The following is a 17,281-nucleotide window of genomic DNA, read 5'->3' as shown; positions in this document are numbered from 1 at the left end:
GGCCCTGGTCATAAGTAGTGCACTATATAGGGAATAGGGTGCCATTTGGGAGGCACACCAAAACTAGCTCAGTGGCAGAGGACAACAGGGCTATCTCTACTCTAAGTGACAGACAGGGCTCTGTAACAGAACTAGCTTAGCCTCAGCTGTCAATGGCACCGTGTTCCCCACATAGCCATATGGAGCCCGGTCAAAAGTAGTTCAAGTCAATGAATGTTCAAGTTGTGAATATTCAGCTGCAGATGGATCATGACACTGACACCATGTGTTAACATTGGAGGCTGAAGACATTGGCCCCTCAGATCCTCAGGAACTTCACCTGACTTGTTGTATCACCGCCTGGTATGGCAACAGCTCCGCCATCAACCGCAAGGCCCTACGGAGGGAGGGTGGTGCGGACGGCAAAGCGCATCACTGGGGGCGAGCTCCCAGTCATCCAAGACATTCATGCCAGGCAGTGTCTGAGAAAGGCCCGAAAAATTGCCAAAGACTCCAGCCACCTGAGCCATGGACTGTTCTCCCTGCTTCCACCCGGCAGGCGGTTCCCGGAGCATTGGGTCTCAGACCAACAGGCTCCAAGACAGATTATTATTTCCCCAATCGGCCGTGACCGGGAGTCCCATAGGGCGGCGCACAATTGGCCCAGTGTCGTCCGGGTTAGGGGAGGGTTTGGCCGGGGGGTTTGGCCGGGGGGGGGGGCTTTACTTGGCTAATCGCGCTCTAGCGACTCCTTGTGGCAGGCCGGGCGCCTGCAGGCTGACTTCGGTCGTCAGTTGAACTGTGTTTTCTCCGACACATTGGTGTGGCTGGCTTCCGGGTTAAGCAGGCGGGTGTTAAAGGAGCGCGGTTTGGCGGGTCATGTTTCGGAGTAGCCCTGTTTACATGTACAGACCTACCTCACACCCTCCAGTAGCCGTGCATATTGTAATAACGGTACGGGCACTGACCTGTATAGAACATTCTCCTGTTTCTCTTCTCTTCTTCTCTCGTATTTCACGTGTTTCTCTTCTCCCTTTTATTCTACATTGTTGGTACATACTTTTGACCAGAGGTCTATGGGTTTCATTACAAGAGAAAGCCCCGATTTAAAGGCCATGCAGCTTTTCTGCCTACTAACAGGATGCCCAGAATACAGATATGATCTTATTTCACCATCCTGTTTTAGCCACTGTTATGTCCGTTATGTCTGTCTGATTAACACCACAACACCCCGGGTACTGTAGCAGGGAGTTGCAGGGTTTCTGTTTATTTTACTGTAGCAGGGAGTTGCAGGGTTACTGTTTATTTTACTGTAGCAGGGAGTTGTAGGGTTACTGTTTATTTTACTGTAGCAGGGAGTTGCAGGGTTACTGTTTATTTTACTGTGCAGGAGTTGCAGGGTTACTTTTTTTTACTGTAGCAGGGAGTTGCAGGGTAACTGTTTATTTTACTATAGCAGGGAGTTGCCGGGTTACTGTTTATTTTACTGTAGCAGGGAGTTGCAGGGTTACTGTTTATTTTACTGTAGCAGGGAGTTGCAGGGTTACTGTTTATTTTACTATAGCAGGGAGTTGCAGGGTTACTGTTTATTTTACTGTAGCAGGGAGTTGCAGGGTTACTGTTTATTTTACTGTAGCAGGGAGTTGCAGGGTTACTGTTTATTTTACTGTAGCAGGGAGTTGCAGGGTAACTATTTTACTGTAGCAGGGAGTTGCAGGGTAACTGTTTATTTTACTATAGCAGGGAGTTGCAGGGTTACTGTTTATTTTACTGTAGCAGGGAGTTGCCGGGTTACTGTTTATTTTACTGTAGCAGGAGTTGCAGGGTTTCTTTTTTTACTGTAGCAGGGAGTTGCAGGGTTTCTGTTTATTTTACTGTAGCAGGGAGTTGCAGGGTTTCTGTTTATTTTACTGTAGCAGGGAGTTGCAGGGTTTCTGTTTATTTTACTGTAGCAGGGAGTTGCAGGGTTTCTGTTTATTTTACTGTAGCATGGAGTTGCAGGGTTACTGTTTATTTTACTGTAGCAGGGAGGGGATTGTAGGGAGTGGCTCTGGTTGCCCCTGAGGAAAGATGCTGTTAAAGTTGTGAACTCCCTGGGCCGGGAGGGGCCTAACAGAACAGTCTAATCTGGAATCACCTCCCTCTCTAACCCAATATGGACCAGTCGAGTTCAGGGGCCTCATTTATAAGCGTTGCGTAATTTCACACAAAATGTCTGCGTGCGCCAATCATGGAAAGTCTGCGCACATACATTTACATACTCGCCGTACACAATACATACAGTTGAAGTCGGAGGATTACATACACCTTAGCCAAATACATTTAAACTCAGTTTTTCCACAATTCTTGACATTTAATCCTAGTAAAAATTCCCTGTCTTAGGTCAGTTAGGATCACCACTTTATTTTAAGAATGTGAAATGTCAGAATAATAGTAGAGAATTATTTCTTTCAGCTTTTATTTCTTTCATCACATTCCCAGTGGGTCAGAAGTTTACATACACTCAATTAGTATTTGGTAGCATTGCCTTTAAATTGTTTAACTTGGGTCAAACGTTTCAGGTAGCCTTCCACAAGCTTCCCACAATAAGTTGGGTGAAGTTTGGTCCATTCCTCCTGACAGAGCTGGTGTAACTGAGTCAGGTTTGTAGGCCTCCTTGCTCGCACACGCTTTTTCAGTTCTGCCACAAATGTTCTATAGGATTGAGGTCAGGGCTTTGTGATGGCCACTCCAATACCTTGACTTTGTTGTCCTTAAGCCATTTTGCCACAACTTTGGAAGTATGCTTGGGGTCATTGTCCATTTGGAAGACCCATTTGCGACTAAGCTTTAACTTCCTGACTGATGTCTTGAGATGTTGCATCAATATATCCACATAATTTTCCTTCCTCATGATGCCATCTATTTTGTGAAGTGCACCAGTCCCTCCTGCAGAAAAACACCGCCACAGCATGATGCTGCCACCCCCGTGCTTCACGGTTGGGATGATGTTCTTCAGCTTGCAAGCACCCCCTTTTTCCTCCAAAATAACGATGGTCATTATGGCCAAACAGTTCTATTTTTGTTTCATCAGACCAGACGACATTTCTCCAAAAAGTACGATCTTTGTCCCCGTGTGCAGTTGCTAACCGTAGTCTGGCTTTTTTATGCCGGTTTTGGAGCAGTGGCTTCTTCCTTGCTGAGTGGCCTTTCAGGTTATGTCGATATAGGACTTGTTTTTACTGTGGATATAGATACTTTTGTACCCGTTTCCTCCAGCATCTTCACAAGGTCCTTTGCTGTTGTTCTGGGATTTATTTGCACTTTTCGCACCAAAGTACGTTCATCTTTAGGAGACAGAACGCGTCTCCTTCCTGAGCGGTATGACGGCTGCGTGGTCCCATGGTGTTTATACTTGCGTACTATTGTTTGTACAGATGAACATGGTACATTCAGGCGTTTGGAAATTGATCCCAAGGATGAACCAGACTTGTGGAGGTCTACAATTTTTTTTCTGAGGTCTTGGCTGATTTCTTTTGATTTTCCCATGATGTCAAGCAAAGAGGCACTGAGTTTGAAGGTAGGCCTTGAAATACATCCACAGGTACACCTCCAATTGACTCAAATGATGTCAATTAGCGTATCAGAAGCTTCTAAAGCCATGACATAATTTTCTGGAATTTTCCAAGCTGTTTAAAAAGGCACAGTCAACTTAGTGTTTGTAAACTTCTGACCCACTGGAATTGTGATGCAGTGAATTATAAGTGAAATAATCTGTCTGTAAACAATTGTTGGAAAAATTACTTGTGTCATGAACAAAGTATATGTCCTAACTAGTTTTAATGACTCCAACCTAAGTGTATGTAAACTTCCGACTTCAACTGTACGTATGTTTCCCATTATAAATCAGACCGGTTGTAAAATTGTGCACGTGAACAAGCATTAAAACTCCACCTGGAAAACGCCTCCATTCACCTTTTATGGTGACAATAATACCCTTTATTTGCTGTATAATTTGGAAGTATTGGCATTAGATTATTGGGTTTATGGGTCCTGCCTTGGTATAGGGCTCTGAGATGAAATAGTCAATGATGTAATGCTCCTATCACACAGCAATACTGTAGCCTACCCATACTGTCAAATACACTGCTCAAAAAAATAAAAGGGAACACTTAAACAACACAATGTAACTCCAAGTCAATCACACTTCTGTGAAATCAAACGATCCACTTAGGAAGCAACACTGATTGACAATACATGTCACATGCTGTTGTGCAAATGGAATAGACAACAGGTGGAAATTATAGGCAATTAGCAAGACACCGCCAATAAAGGACTGGTTTTGCAGGTGGTGACCACAGACCACTTCTCAGTTCCTATGCTTCCTGGCTGATGTTTTGGTCACTTTTGAATGCTGGCGGTGCTTTCACTCTAGTGGTAGCATGAGACGGAGTCTACAACCCACACAAGTGGCTCAGGTAGTGCAGCTCATCCAGGATGGCACATCAATGCGAGCTGTGGCAAGAAGGTTTGCTGTGTCTGTCAGCGTAGTGTCCAGAGCATGGAGGCCCTCCAGCAGGCCACAAATGTGCATGGGTCTGCTCAAACGGTCAGAAACAGACTCCATGAGGGTGGTATCTCCTGAGTGGCGCAGTGGTCTAAGGCGCCGCATCGCAGTGCTAACTGTGCCACTAGAGATCCTGGTTCGAATCCAGTCGCAGCCGGCCGCGACCGGGAGACTCATGGGCGGTGCACAATTGGCCCAGTGTCGTCCAGGGTAGGGGAGGGAATGGCCGGCAGGGATGTAGCTCAGTTGATAGAGCATGGCGTTTGCAACGCCAGGGTTGTGGGTTCGATTCCATTGCAAAACTTGAAATACATATAGCATATTTACAGTAGTGGTCAAAAGTTGAGAATGGCACAAGTATTGGTCTCCACAAAGTTTGCTGCTTCAGTGTTCTTAGATCTTTATGTCAGATGTTACTATGGTATACTGAAATATAATTACAAGCATTCCATAAGTGTCAAAGGCTTTCATTGACAATGACATTCAGTTTATGCAAAGAGTCAATATTTGCAGTGTTGACCGTTCTTTTTCAAGACCTCTGCAATCCGCCCTGGCATGCTGTCAATTAACTTCTGGGCCACATCCTGACTGATGGCAGCCCATTCTTGCATAATCAATGCTTGGAGTTTGTCAGAAGTTGTGGGGTTTTGTTTGTCCACCCGCCTCTTGAGGATCGACCACAAGTTCTCAATGGGATTAAGGTCTGGGGAGTTTCCTGGCCATGGACCCAAAATGTCTATGTTTTGTTCCCCAAGCCACTTAGTTATCACTTTTGCCTTATGGCAAGGTGCTCCATCATGCTGGAAAAGGCATTGGTCGTCACCAAACTGTTCTTGGATGGTTGGGAGAAGTTGCTCTCGGAGGATGTGTTGGTACCATTCTTTATTCATGGTTGTGTTCTTAGGCAAAATTGTGAGTGAGCCCACTCCCTTGGGTGAGAAGCAACCCCACACATGAATGGTCTCAGGATTGGCATGACACAGGACTGATGGTAGCGCTCACCTTGTCTTCTCCGGACAAGGTGTTTTCCGGATGGCCCAAACAATCGGAAAGGGGATTCATCAGAGAAAATGACTCTACCCCAGTCCTCAGCAGTCCAATCCCTGTACCTTTTGCAGAATATCAGTCTGTCCCTGATGTTTTTCCTGGAGAGAAGTGGCTTCTTTGCTGCCCTTCTTGACACCAGGCCATCCTCCAAAAGTCTTCGCCTCACTGTGCGTGCAGATGCACTCACACCTGCCTGCTGCCATTCCTGAGCAAGCTCTGCACTGGTGGTGCCCTGATCCCGCAGCTGAATCAACTTTAGGAGACGGTCCTGGCGCTTGCTGGACTTTCTTGGGCGCCCTGACGCCTTCTTCACAACAATTGAACCTCTCTCCTTGAAGTTCTTGATGATCCGATAAATGGTTGATTTAGGTGCAATCTTACTAGCAGCAATATCCTTGCCTGTGAAGCCCTTTTTGTGCAAAGCAATGATGACGGCACGTGTTTCCTTTCAGGTAACCATGGTTAACAGAGGAAGAACAATGATTTCAAGCATCACCCTCCTTTTAAAGCTTCCAGTCTGTTATTCTGACTCAATCAGCATGACAGAGTGATCTCCAGCCTTGTCCTCGTCAACACTCTCACCTGTGTTAACGAGACAATCACTAACATGATGGCAGCTGGTCCTTTTGTGGCAGGGCTGAAATGCAGTGGAAATGTTTTTGGGGGGTTAAGTTCATTTTCATGGCAAAGAGGGACTTTGCAATTAATTTCAATTCATCTGATCACTCTTCATGACATTCTGGAGTATATGCAAATTGCCATCATCAACACTGAGGCAGCAGACTTTGTGGAGACCAATACTTGTCATTTTCAAAACTTTTGACCACGACTGTATTTCCTAGGCTACTAGTCCCGTGTAGCTCAGTTGGTAGAGCATGGCGCTTGCAACGCCAGGGTTGTGAGTTCGATTCCCACGGGGGACCAGTATGATTTTTTTTTTTTTTAAATTTAAATGTATGCACTCACTAACTGTAAGTCGCTCTGGATAAGAGCGTCTGCTAAATGACTAAAATGTAAAAATGTCAAATTAAATGAGAGATGCGGGTGATAATTTGTTGTATGGCTCCATCGGGAATTTGAACCAATCACAGATAGAAAATGTGAGGAATATATTCTGCAATGGTTCTGAAAATAATATAGGAAAAAGATTCCTGTGTCTAATTATTTTAGATTCTAAAAATAAAACACAGATTTTCGCTCTTCTCACTAATGGCAAATGGTTGCATTCTTAATGTTTTCAGCTTTTTTTATCCTACTCTTGTAGGCCAGAGCAGCAGCAATAATACATGTTCAGTCTCCAGTCTTCAGGCTCCTGGAGGAATTAGTGTTCAGTCCTCTACTCATGGCTGAGTCGCAGTCTCTACTCTACAGGCTCATGGCTGAGTCGCAGTCTCTACTCTACAGGCTCATGGCTGAGTCGCAGTCTCTACTCTACAGGCTCATGGCTGAGTCGTATTCTCTACTCTACTCTACAGGCTCATGGCTGAGTCACATTCTCTACTCTACAGGCTCATGGCTGAGTCGCAGTCTCTACTCTACAGGCTCATGGCTGAGTCGTATTCTCTACTCTACAGGCTCGTGGCTGAGTCGTATTCTCTACTCTACAGGCTCGTGGCTGAGTCGCAGTCTCTACTCTACAGGCTCGTGGCTGAGTCGCAGTCTCTACTCTACAGGCTCGTGGCTGAGTCGCAGTCTCTACTCTACAGGCTCGTGGCTGAGTCGCAGTCTCTACTCTACAGGCTCGTGGCTGAGTCGCAGTCTCTACTCTACAGGCTCGTGGCTGAGTCGCAGTCTCTACTCTACAGGCTCGTGGCTGAGTCGCAGTCTCTACTCTACAGGCTCGTGGCTGAGTCGCAGTCTCTACTCTACAGGCTCGTGGCTGAGTCGCAGTCTCTACTCTACAGGCTCGTGGCTGAGTCGCAGTCTCTACTCTACAAGCTCATGGCTGAGTCGTATTCTCTACTCTACAGGCTCATGGCTGAGTCGCAGTCTCTACTCTACAGGCTCATGGCTGAGTCGCAGTCTCTACTCTACAGGCTCATGGCTGAGTCGCAGTCTCTACTCTACAGGCTCATGGCTGAGTCGCAGTCTCTACTCTACAGGCTCATGGCTGAGTCGCAGTCTCTACTCTACAGGCTCATGGCTGAGTCGCAGTCTCTACTCTACAGGCTCATGGCTGAGTCGCAGTCTCTACTCTACAGGCTCATGGCTGAGTCGCAGTCTCTACTCTACAGGCTCATGGCTGAGTCGCAGTCTCTACTCTACAGGCTCATGGCTGAGTCGTATTCTCTACTCTACAGGCTCATGGCTGAGTCGTATTCTCTACTCTACAGGCTCATGGCTGAGTCGTATTCTCTACTCTACAGGCTCATGGCTGAGTCGTATTCTCTACTCTACAGGCTCATGGCTGAGTCGTATTCTCTACTCTACAGGCTCGTGGCTGAGTCGCAGTCTCTACTCTACAGGCTCGTGGCTGAGTCGCAGTCTCTACTCTACAGGCTCATGGCTGAGTCGTATTCTCTACTCTACAGGCTCATGGCTGAGTCGTATTCTCTACTCTACAGGCTCATGGCTGAGTCGTATTCTCTACTCTACAGGCTCATGGCTGAGTCGTATTCTCTACTCTACAGGCTCATGGCTGAGTCTCAGTCTCTACTCTACAGGCTCATGGCTGAGTCGTATTCTCTACTCTACAGGCTCATGGCTGAGTCTCAGTCTCTACTCTACAGGCTCATGGCTGAGTCGCATTCTCTACTCTACAGGCTCATGGCTGAGTCGCATTCTCTACTCTACAGGCTCATGGCTGAGTCGTATTCTCTACTCTACTCTACAGGCTCCATGTTGCCCAGAGTGTGTTTATATTGTACAGTTCCCTGAAGATCTAAGAGACAGCAAACCTAAAGACAGCAAAGACTGAATCTGTACAGAAATTGTCTATTTTTACCTTTCCCACAGAACTATGCTTGACCCCTGCCAGTAAATCACTTTAAAGAGACCCGTAAAGAGCGGTAACAGACCATACTGAGAGCTGGTCTGTGTCTGAAAAAGGCACCCTATTCCCTATATAGTGCACTACTTTCTAGTCCACTATAAAGGGAATAGGGTGTCATTATGGACGCAACCCTGGTCTCAGTTACCTCTGTTGACATTCTCCTTCAAAGTGAGTTTAACTTGTTCTCCCTAACTTTACATACCTTCATTGTGTTTCATTGATAATGAATCAACTAGTTCCTCCTTTTCTATAGAAACACAATGCTAATAGGCCCCCAACATCCTCTGTGATGCTTACTTCTCTTATTTGTGAATATTCTTGCTAATATTTGCCACAATACAAGAAAGAACCCTGTACCAACATTGCCATTGACATCATGTTACAACCCAGATACATTATAATCAGTTGTCCATCCATTTCAGGGCTTTTCATACTACTAAGGTCTAAGGCACTGCATCTCAGTGCTAGAGGCGTCACTACAGACCCTGGTTCGATTCCAGGCTGTATCACAAGCCGGCCGTGATTGGGAGTCCCATAAGGCGGCGCACAATTGGCCCAGCGTCGTCCGGGTTTGGCCGGTGTAGGCCGCCATTGTAAATAATAATTTATTCTTAACTGACTTGCCTAGTTAATTAAAGGTTAAATAAAAATAATTTTTAAAAAAATAAGCCGAACCGAGCCAAGCCAAACCAAGCCGAGCTGGCCTGGTTCTGAATCCACCATAGATAGTAGATGGAACCATGCTGCTTACAATATACTATCTGAGTCAGCACAGTTTGGTTAAGGTGGGAAAGATCCTATAAAGGGGTAATTGTTTGTTTGCCCCAGGCTGGTCGTCCTACTGGTGTAGTAGTGAATAGGCATTGCCCTACCGGTGTAGTAGTGAATAGGTATAGTCCTACTGGTGTAGTAGTGAATAGGCATTGCCCTACCGGTGTAGTAGTGAATAGGTATAGTCCTACTGGTGTAGTAGTGAATAGGTATAGTCCTACTGGTGTAGTAGTGAATAGGCATTGCCCTACCGGTGTAGTAGTGAATAGGCATTGCCCTACCGGTGTAGTAGTGAATAGGCATTGCCCTACCGGTGTAGTAGTGAATAGGTATAGTCCTACTGGTGTAGTAGTGAATAGGTATAGTCCTACTGGTGTAGTAGTGAATAGGTATAGTTCTACTGGTGTAGTAGTGAATAGGCATTGCCCTACCGGTGTAGTAGTGAATAGGTATAGTCCCTACTGGTGTAGTAGTGAATAGGCATTGCCCTAGCGGTGTAGTAGTGAATAGGTATAGTCCTAGTGGTGTAGTAGTGAATAGGCATTGCCCTACCGGTGGAGAAGATCTCTGCAGCCACAGCCAGGAAGGCATCGGACACCACGCTCTCAGACGCAACGGTGATGTTCAGCTGACGAGCTACATTACGGTAGATGTTGGGTCGCAGGTACTCCAACTCGTCACCTAGGGAACAACAGAACAGGTAGTGAGCCAATCAGGTTCTCCAACTCATCACCTAGGGAACAACAGAAACGGTTGTTTTTTGGAACAGAAACCGTTACTCCAAATGGAAAACGTTTTGCAACGAAAACGAGAGTTTCTATTGAACTAATTCAACCAGGTCCCTCCCCTTTTCGTTCCATTTGGTTCTTAAAACGGTAAACGGTTTCCGTTGCAAGACGGAATAATAAATACACCCCAGGTAGTGAGCCAATCAGGCAGTCCAACTCATCACCTAGGGAACAACAGGACAGGTAGTGAGCCAGTGAGGTGGTTTGGTTTCCCAGCCTGGTCAGAGATATGTTTGTTTCTGTAAACAGGCACAGACAGGGGTCTACCTGACAGAGCACATGCCCCTTTGCCCTTCCAGTCTTCAAAGTGCCCTATTGGGTGGTGGTAGAATTCCCCCCCCCCCAAAAAAAAACTGTTCTGTATAAAAAAAAAAAAAAGTGTCGTTGTTCGGAACCCACTGCCCCAAGTCATTGTCAAGTTCGTGCCCCCCACCAACATCTGTTGGTTGCGCCTGTTGATCTGCCCTTTACAGAGATTGCGTGTGCCTGGTTGCGCCAGTTTCCCCAGCCTTCCCTGTACAGAGATTGCACGCACCCGGTATCCAAACATGCATGGTTTGAGAGATGCGGTCATGTGTGTGTGTGTAGCGAGCTACCTGCAATATGCAGAAATCGCTCCACTATTTCCTGGTTGCTAAAATTCTAATAGTTCGCCTAATTTCAGTTAATGTGACAAAACAAGCAAGTAGAGAATCATTGTAGCATCTAAACCGCTGTGAAATATATTTCCTAGAACCAAAAATATTGTATTTTACAATATGGTGTACAAAACCTAAAGTTTTTGTACACCACATAGAACAGATCTACCGCGTTTTAGACTTGATTTCAATGACAGATCTATAACTACGACCCAACTCCACCCCACCTTCAGTCGGATGTTGACGACCCTCCGACCCAACTCCACCCCACCTTCAGTCGGTTGTTGACGACCCTCGACCCTCCGACCCAACTCCACCCCACCTTCAGTCGGTTGTTGACGACCCTCCGACCCAACTCCACCCCTTCTTCAGTCGGTTGTTGACGACCCTCGACCCTCCGACCCAACTCCACCCCACCTTCAGTCGGTTGTTGACGACCCTCCGACCCAACTCCACCCCTTCTTCAGTCGGTTGTTGATGACCCTCCGACCCAACTCCACCCCACCTTCAGTCGGAAGTTGATGACCCTCCGACCCAACTCCACCCGACTTCTTCAGTCGTTTGTTTTCAGGGCAGCAGCAACACAGGTAGGCCTAGTCTACAGTCAAGCTAACCACCTATACTAAACATATCCACACAAGCCACTAGCCAGCCAGCCATCCACTAGCCAGCCAGCCATCCACTAGCCAGCCAGCCATCCACTAGCCAGCCATCCACTAGCCAGCCAGCCATCCACTAGCCAGCCAGCCAGCCACTAGCCAGCCAGCCAGCCATCCACTAGCCAGCCAGCCATCCACTAGCCAGCCAGCCAGCCACTAGCCAGCCAGCCAGCCACTAGCCATCCACTAGCCAGCCAGCCAGCCACTAGCCAGCCAGCCATCCACTAGCCAGCCAGCCAGCCAGCCACTAGCCAGCCAGCCAGCCACTAGCCAGCCAGCCAGCCAGCCAGCCACTAGCCAGCCAGCCATATATCATGAGTTAAAAGATTATTAATATTATGAAGTTATTTGATATGAACATTTGGATTACTGTTTAGTTTTGTTAATTGAATTAATTCCGATAATTCTTAATTTCTTTCTTTTAACTTTTTGGATTATGTGTGTATTGTTTTGTATTGCTAGGTATTACTGCACTGTTGGAGATATAAACACAAGAATTTCGCTACACCTGCGACAGCATCTGCAAATCTGTGTACACAACCAATAAACTCTGATGATAAATCCCAAACCAGTAAAAGAAATGGAGGCAGCTAACTAGCAGATTTACATCAATCATCAAATTGCTTACAATTTGTGGGATTTTTTTCATTTTGAGCACCTGCCCCATGAAAGGTCTGTGCTCAGTCCTGGCTGTATAACCCCATAGAATTAGGAATTAGAATACAAATGTATTGGATCTGTACGTATAGACCACTCCTATTGTCATTGTCAACCATGGAAGTGGACAAGACAGCACAGATCTGGGACCATGCTAGTGACTTCCCTTTTCACCAGTGCTGTAGGTATTATCTCAGCCACAAAATCTTTAAACAAGTTATCTCCCTTTACTCTCCGCGTTTCACTGGTATCATTTCTGCTATTAGCTGCAGGTCCGTTCCCTCTGATCCTGAGGTAGACCTGTGTGCACGCACCCTATTTCAGGGCTCTGGTCAAAAGTAGTGCACTAAATAGGGAATAGGGTGCCATTTTGGGACGCAGACATGACTAAACATCTGCTCCATGGTTAGAAGGTATTTATTTAGACTAGAGGTATTCCCCGTTGCTTAGTAACAGGATGTTCGTGTGATGCACTGTGTGGGCTTCAGACAGTGATTCATCAGTGTGTCTATCTTTCAGGAGTGTCCACTTCTCTTTATCAGAATAATACAGAGGAGGAGGAGGAGGAGGTATAGCAGGCTACAGAGGAAGTAGCCTAGGTAACCTCCACAACCTCATGACATCATTTGAATGTCTAGATAGGAGTCTGAGCAGAGAGCAAAATTCCAACACCAAGGCTGATGTGACTAACTAAGCTTGTCTATAGCCTATAATAGCTGTATCTATAAACTGAACCTATCATATAAATAAATACAATATTATTTGGACATTGTAGACAATCGATTACCGTGTGCCTTTGTAAAATGGTCATATAGGATATGCTGCTGAATACAGAACCAATAGGTGCACAGCCTGTCATTCACACAGACACTAGCCCACCAATGTAGAAATTGCGCACTGACGCCCTCTTACCTAACCACATGAGGACAGAGGATACCTCTCCAAGCATCCCACCTGATGCCGACAGCTGATGCTCGGGTTTGGACCACCCTATCCCGGTTCGGTTCAGCCTGGAATGGATGTAGTCCCTGCATAGCGCCTTCGCCTGTGACACCAGCTCCTTGTCTGTGGGGGATCGGTCAAATACTTCCATCACTTCAGCCGCGAATACTGAGGAGCGACGCAACATCTCCATACCCCAGTCCCCAGCAGCAGTTAATCACAAACAAGCCGCCTGGCGCTGGCCCTGATCCACCTCAATCCTCAACCTCGATCGCCGTGTATAGGCCTCTGTCACCAGAATGTTACTTCTCTATCCCCCTCCCTCGGACTGAGGGCGTTTCGAAGAGAATCTCCCTGTTTGGAAAAGGGGCATTATTTAATTGATTTTCAGTAGGGCAGAATTTAATTCGTTTATTCAGTCACGGTCAACAAAATATAGGTGCGCATAGGTTCCCACAATGCCATCATTTTGCAGTCAGACAAACTCAGCTTCCTTGAGTTATACGGTGATTTGAACTACCCATTAACTACACAGAAACCTCAGTACATTTTGTCAATTGTATTTGATTATGATAGCCTACCATTGTAAAGTGAGCAGGTTATTGCAGGAGTTTTATGTCAATCAAATGTCCTTCGTTACAATACCATCCAATCAAATATAACGTAAATAGAATATGTACACAGATAGGCAAACGTACCTTTCGAGGTAAACTCTCCAAAAACGATTCCTGTCCTGTAGGCTACACGCGCACGGTCTGCGCCGTCGGAATTAAAGGCTTCAGGATATCCACATCTACCACTGGGTCATTGCGCATATATTAAATAAGTTAATTCTCTGTTCGAATAAACTGCTATGAAGTCTTCCACGGCTTCAGTTCCTTACCGATACTCCAAACGCTGTCTTGACCATTGAATAATACTGTTTGGCACAGCCAGGGTTGGTAACTCAGAAGCGCGCCCCGTCACTCGACAAAGTTTCCTTCTATGGACCCGTTTGGATAAAAGGCGGGGATAAGGATACATTATCTACATATGCCCCGCCCCCTGACCTCCTCCCCATAGTAGCATATTTCTAAGGAAATCTCTTTAATGGGTAGGGGTGTAGCAGACAAAGGAATGTGTTTTCTGTCTCGTAAACAAACAAGATATTGCAATATTGTGTTGTCCAATAACTCCACAAGGCTATTGTATTAATACATAATGATCATTATCATCATGCAACGACATCCTCTTTTCCAGAATGGTGCTGATACTTATAGCCTTTCTACTTCCATAAAAATGCTCTCTCCAAAAGCGAACAGCAAGTGTTACTGGAATCGTCTAGATTTACATGAACATACTTTTCTAAATACTTAAACAACTGGGATGTATTGCCTTTTCCCAATATACATATATAGCATATTTGAACTTTAAAAAACACTCACACATACAAACTCAACACTGGTTCCTCAAATGATCTCCTTCTTGATAAGTAATTACTGTGCCTTAGCTCACCATGCCAAGACATGCCCTGGAAGAACTGTAGCCTACACTTTCAGTTCCCTTATAACTCAACGTTTGTGTTCCAAATGGCATCCTATTCTCTATATACAGTGAGGGAAAAAAGTATTTGATCCCCTGCTGATTTTGTACGTTTGCCCACTGACAAAGAAGTGATCAGTCTATAATTTTAATGGTAGGTTTATTTGAACAGTGAGAGACCGAATAACAACAAAAAAAATCCAGAAAAACGCATGTCAAAAATGTTATAAATTCATTTGCATTTTAATGAGGGAAATAAGTATTTGACCCCCTCTCAATCAGAAAGATTTCTGGCTCCCAGGTGTCTTTTATACAGGTAACGAGCTGAGATTAGGAGCACACTCTTAAAGGGAGTGCTCCTAATCTCATCTTGCTACCTGTATAAAAGACACCTGTCCACAGAAGCAATCAATCAATCAGATTCCAAACTCTCCACCATGGCCAAGACCAAAGAGCTCTCCAAGGATGTCAGGGACAAGATTGTAGACCTACACAAGGCTGGAATGGGCTACAAGACCATCGCCAAGCAGCTTGGTGAGAAGGTGACAACAGTTGGTGCGATTATTCGCAAATGGAAGAAACATTTAACATTTAAGTCATTTAGCAGACGCTCTTATCCAGAGCGACTTACAAAAAGGTGCATTCAATTTAGGATAGCCAGTGGGACAACCACATCTTGATCACAGTAAGTACACTTCTTCAAACAAGCAGCTGTGAGCAAAGTCAGTGCAATCAGGGACAACTACATCACGATCACAAAATAAATACAAAATAACTCCCTCGGCCTGGGGCTCCATGCAAGATCTCACCTCGTGGAGTTGCAATGATCATGAGAACGGTGAGGAATCAGCCCAGAACTACACAGGAGGATCTTGTCAATGATCTCAAGGCAGCTGGGACCATAGTCACCAAGAAAACAATTGGTAACACACTACGCCGTGAAGGACTGAAATCCTGCAGCGCCAGTCTCCAGACCTTAATCCCATAGAAAATCTAAGGGAGGGAGCTAAAGGTTCGAGTTGCAACACATCAGCCTCGAAACCTTAATGACTTGGAGAAGATCTGAAAAGAGGAGTGGGACAAAATCCCTCCTGAGATGTGTGCAAACCTGGTGGCCAACTACAAGAAACACCTCTGATTGCCAACAAGGGTTTTGCCACCAAGTACTAAGTCATGTTTTGCAGAGGGGTCAAATACTTATTTCCCTCATTAAAATGCAAATCAATTTATAACATTTTTGACATGCGTTTTTCTGGATTTTGTTGTTGTTATTCTGTCTCTCACTGTTCAAATAAACCTACCATTAAAATTATAGACTGATCATGTCTTTCTCAGTGGGCAAACGTCCAAAATCAGCAGGGGATCAAATACTTTTTTCCCTCACTGTAGTGCACTACTTGGGCCCTGGTCAAAAGTAGTGCTCTACATAGGGAATAGGGTACCATTTGGAGCAAAACCAATGCATCTCACCAATGATGATAGTCTGTTTTGTTGAAGCATCCCATGTAAATGTATCCTCTAACCTGACTCACTATGAACAGTCACTACTGCTCTGTCATTACACAAAGGTATTGATTTGAAGACAAAGGAGAATACTATGAACACAACACAACATTGCCGGGGTTCAAGCTGCGGGCAGACTGTGCCACCATCAGGACAAATAGGACACATCGCCCTAGGATGAGCTACTTCTGTACTCCTTACCACGCTTGCCAAATATCAGAACTCAAAATCAACCAGATCATGCAATATGCTTTTGGTGTATATTTTTTTATGAAATTGACTACTTTAAACATCATCTTCTCCTGAATGGCTATACCGATCGACACCAATTTTGGTATATAGCATTTATGGATGCACATCTTCAAACACAAATTTCCAAGAGTCTAGCTAAAACAACATGGCCGCCACCATGCGGCCAAGAGATATAAACATGTGCTGTTATAGTGCCACCGTGTGGTTGATCAGAATCTGCTTTCATATGTTGAGTCTTGACAGTGTTTGGAACATGTGCACCAAGTTTTGTAACAATACGAATATCCGTGTCTGATCTATATTAATTGATGTGTCAAACCACACCCACATGAATGTTTATTGGTCAGTAGTAGCCTAGAAAAAGTTGAATTGGGAGACATTGGTCCATAAATGACATGTACCAAGTTTTGTGCAGATTGATCATTCAGTGCCAGAGGAGTAGCATTTTGAATGTTTTTCAAAAAATTCAAAATGGCGGAAAATCCATCATGGCGGACTGTATGGGTTCTTGAGGCAAATGTATTGCTTGTGAGGAGAGGGACCTATGTACCAATTTCTAGGACTGGCGCTCACAGCGGGTGAGGGGTGTGAGCTTTCAAAATGTGCATTTTCAATCGCTTGTTATAGCGCCACCATGTGGCCCTTGACCATCATGCAAGGTTGCAACCTCCTAGGCCTTACCATATAATTGGAATTTGCATTATTATTTTTGCATTATGGAAGAAAATAAATAATAATAATAAAAGCTGCAAGCAGCAATGCCGGGGTTTAAGCTGTGGGTTCTCAAAATGAACACGCTACCCGAGGATGAGCTACTTCTGTACTGTGCAGCGTCCCCTCCCCCACAAACAGCTGAAACATCCCTAAACTGTCCTATCTGGATGACTTGTGAACTGGGTTTGACCAGGCCATAGATAGGACACCTTAGAGCTAGATAAATACATCTGTTACTATCTGGATGACTTATGAACTGGGTTTGACCAGGC

At 45.3% G+C, this 17,281-nt stretch overlaps 1 protein-coding gene across 1 annotated transcript in view; it reads right to left on the bottom strand.

The window, feature by feature from the left end:
* LOC121534158 (bcl-2-related ovarian killer protein homolog A) overlaps window positions 1–14,613 on the bottom strand; it is a 28,281-nt gene extending 13,668 nt beyond the window's left edge. Inside the window, exons 1-3 of the mRNA XM_041840681.2 lie at window positions 13,718–14,613; window positions 12,990–13,373; window positions 9,888–10,016 (exon numbers count right to left, since the gene is read on the bottom strand). Coding sequence (XP_041696615.1) covers window positions 9,888–10,016; window positions 12,990–13,212 — 352 coding nt within the window. The 5' untranslated portion in view covers window positions 13,213–13,373; window positions 13,718–14,613. The remainder of the gene's footprint in view (window positions 1–9,887; window positions 10,017–12,989; window positions 13,374–13,717) is intronic.
* Window positions 14,614–17,281: the final 2,668 nt, after the last annotated feature.

This window comes from Coregonus clupeaformis, chromosome 20 (genome assembly GCF_020615455.1).
Source record: "Coregonus clupeaformis isolate EN_2021a chromosome 20, ASM2061545v1, whole genome shotgun sequence".
Taxonomy (NCBI): Eukaryota; Metazoa; Chordata; class Actinopteri; order Salmoniformes; family Salmonidae; genus Coregonus; species Coregonus clupeaformis.
The sequence above is the reverse complement of the archived record's forward strand: the minus strand, read 5'-3'. Positions and strand labels throughout refer to the sequence as shown.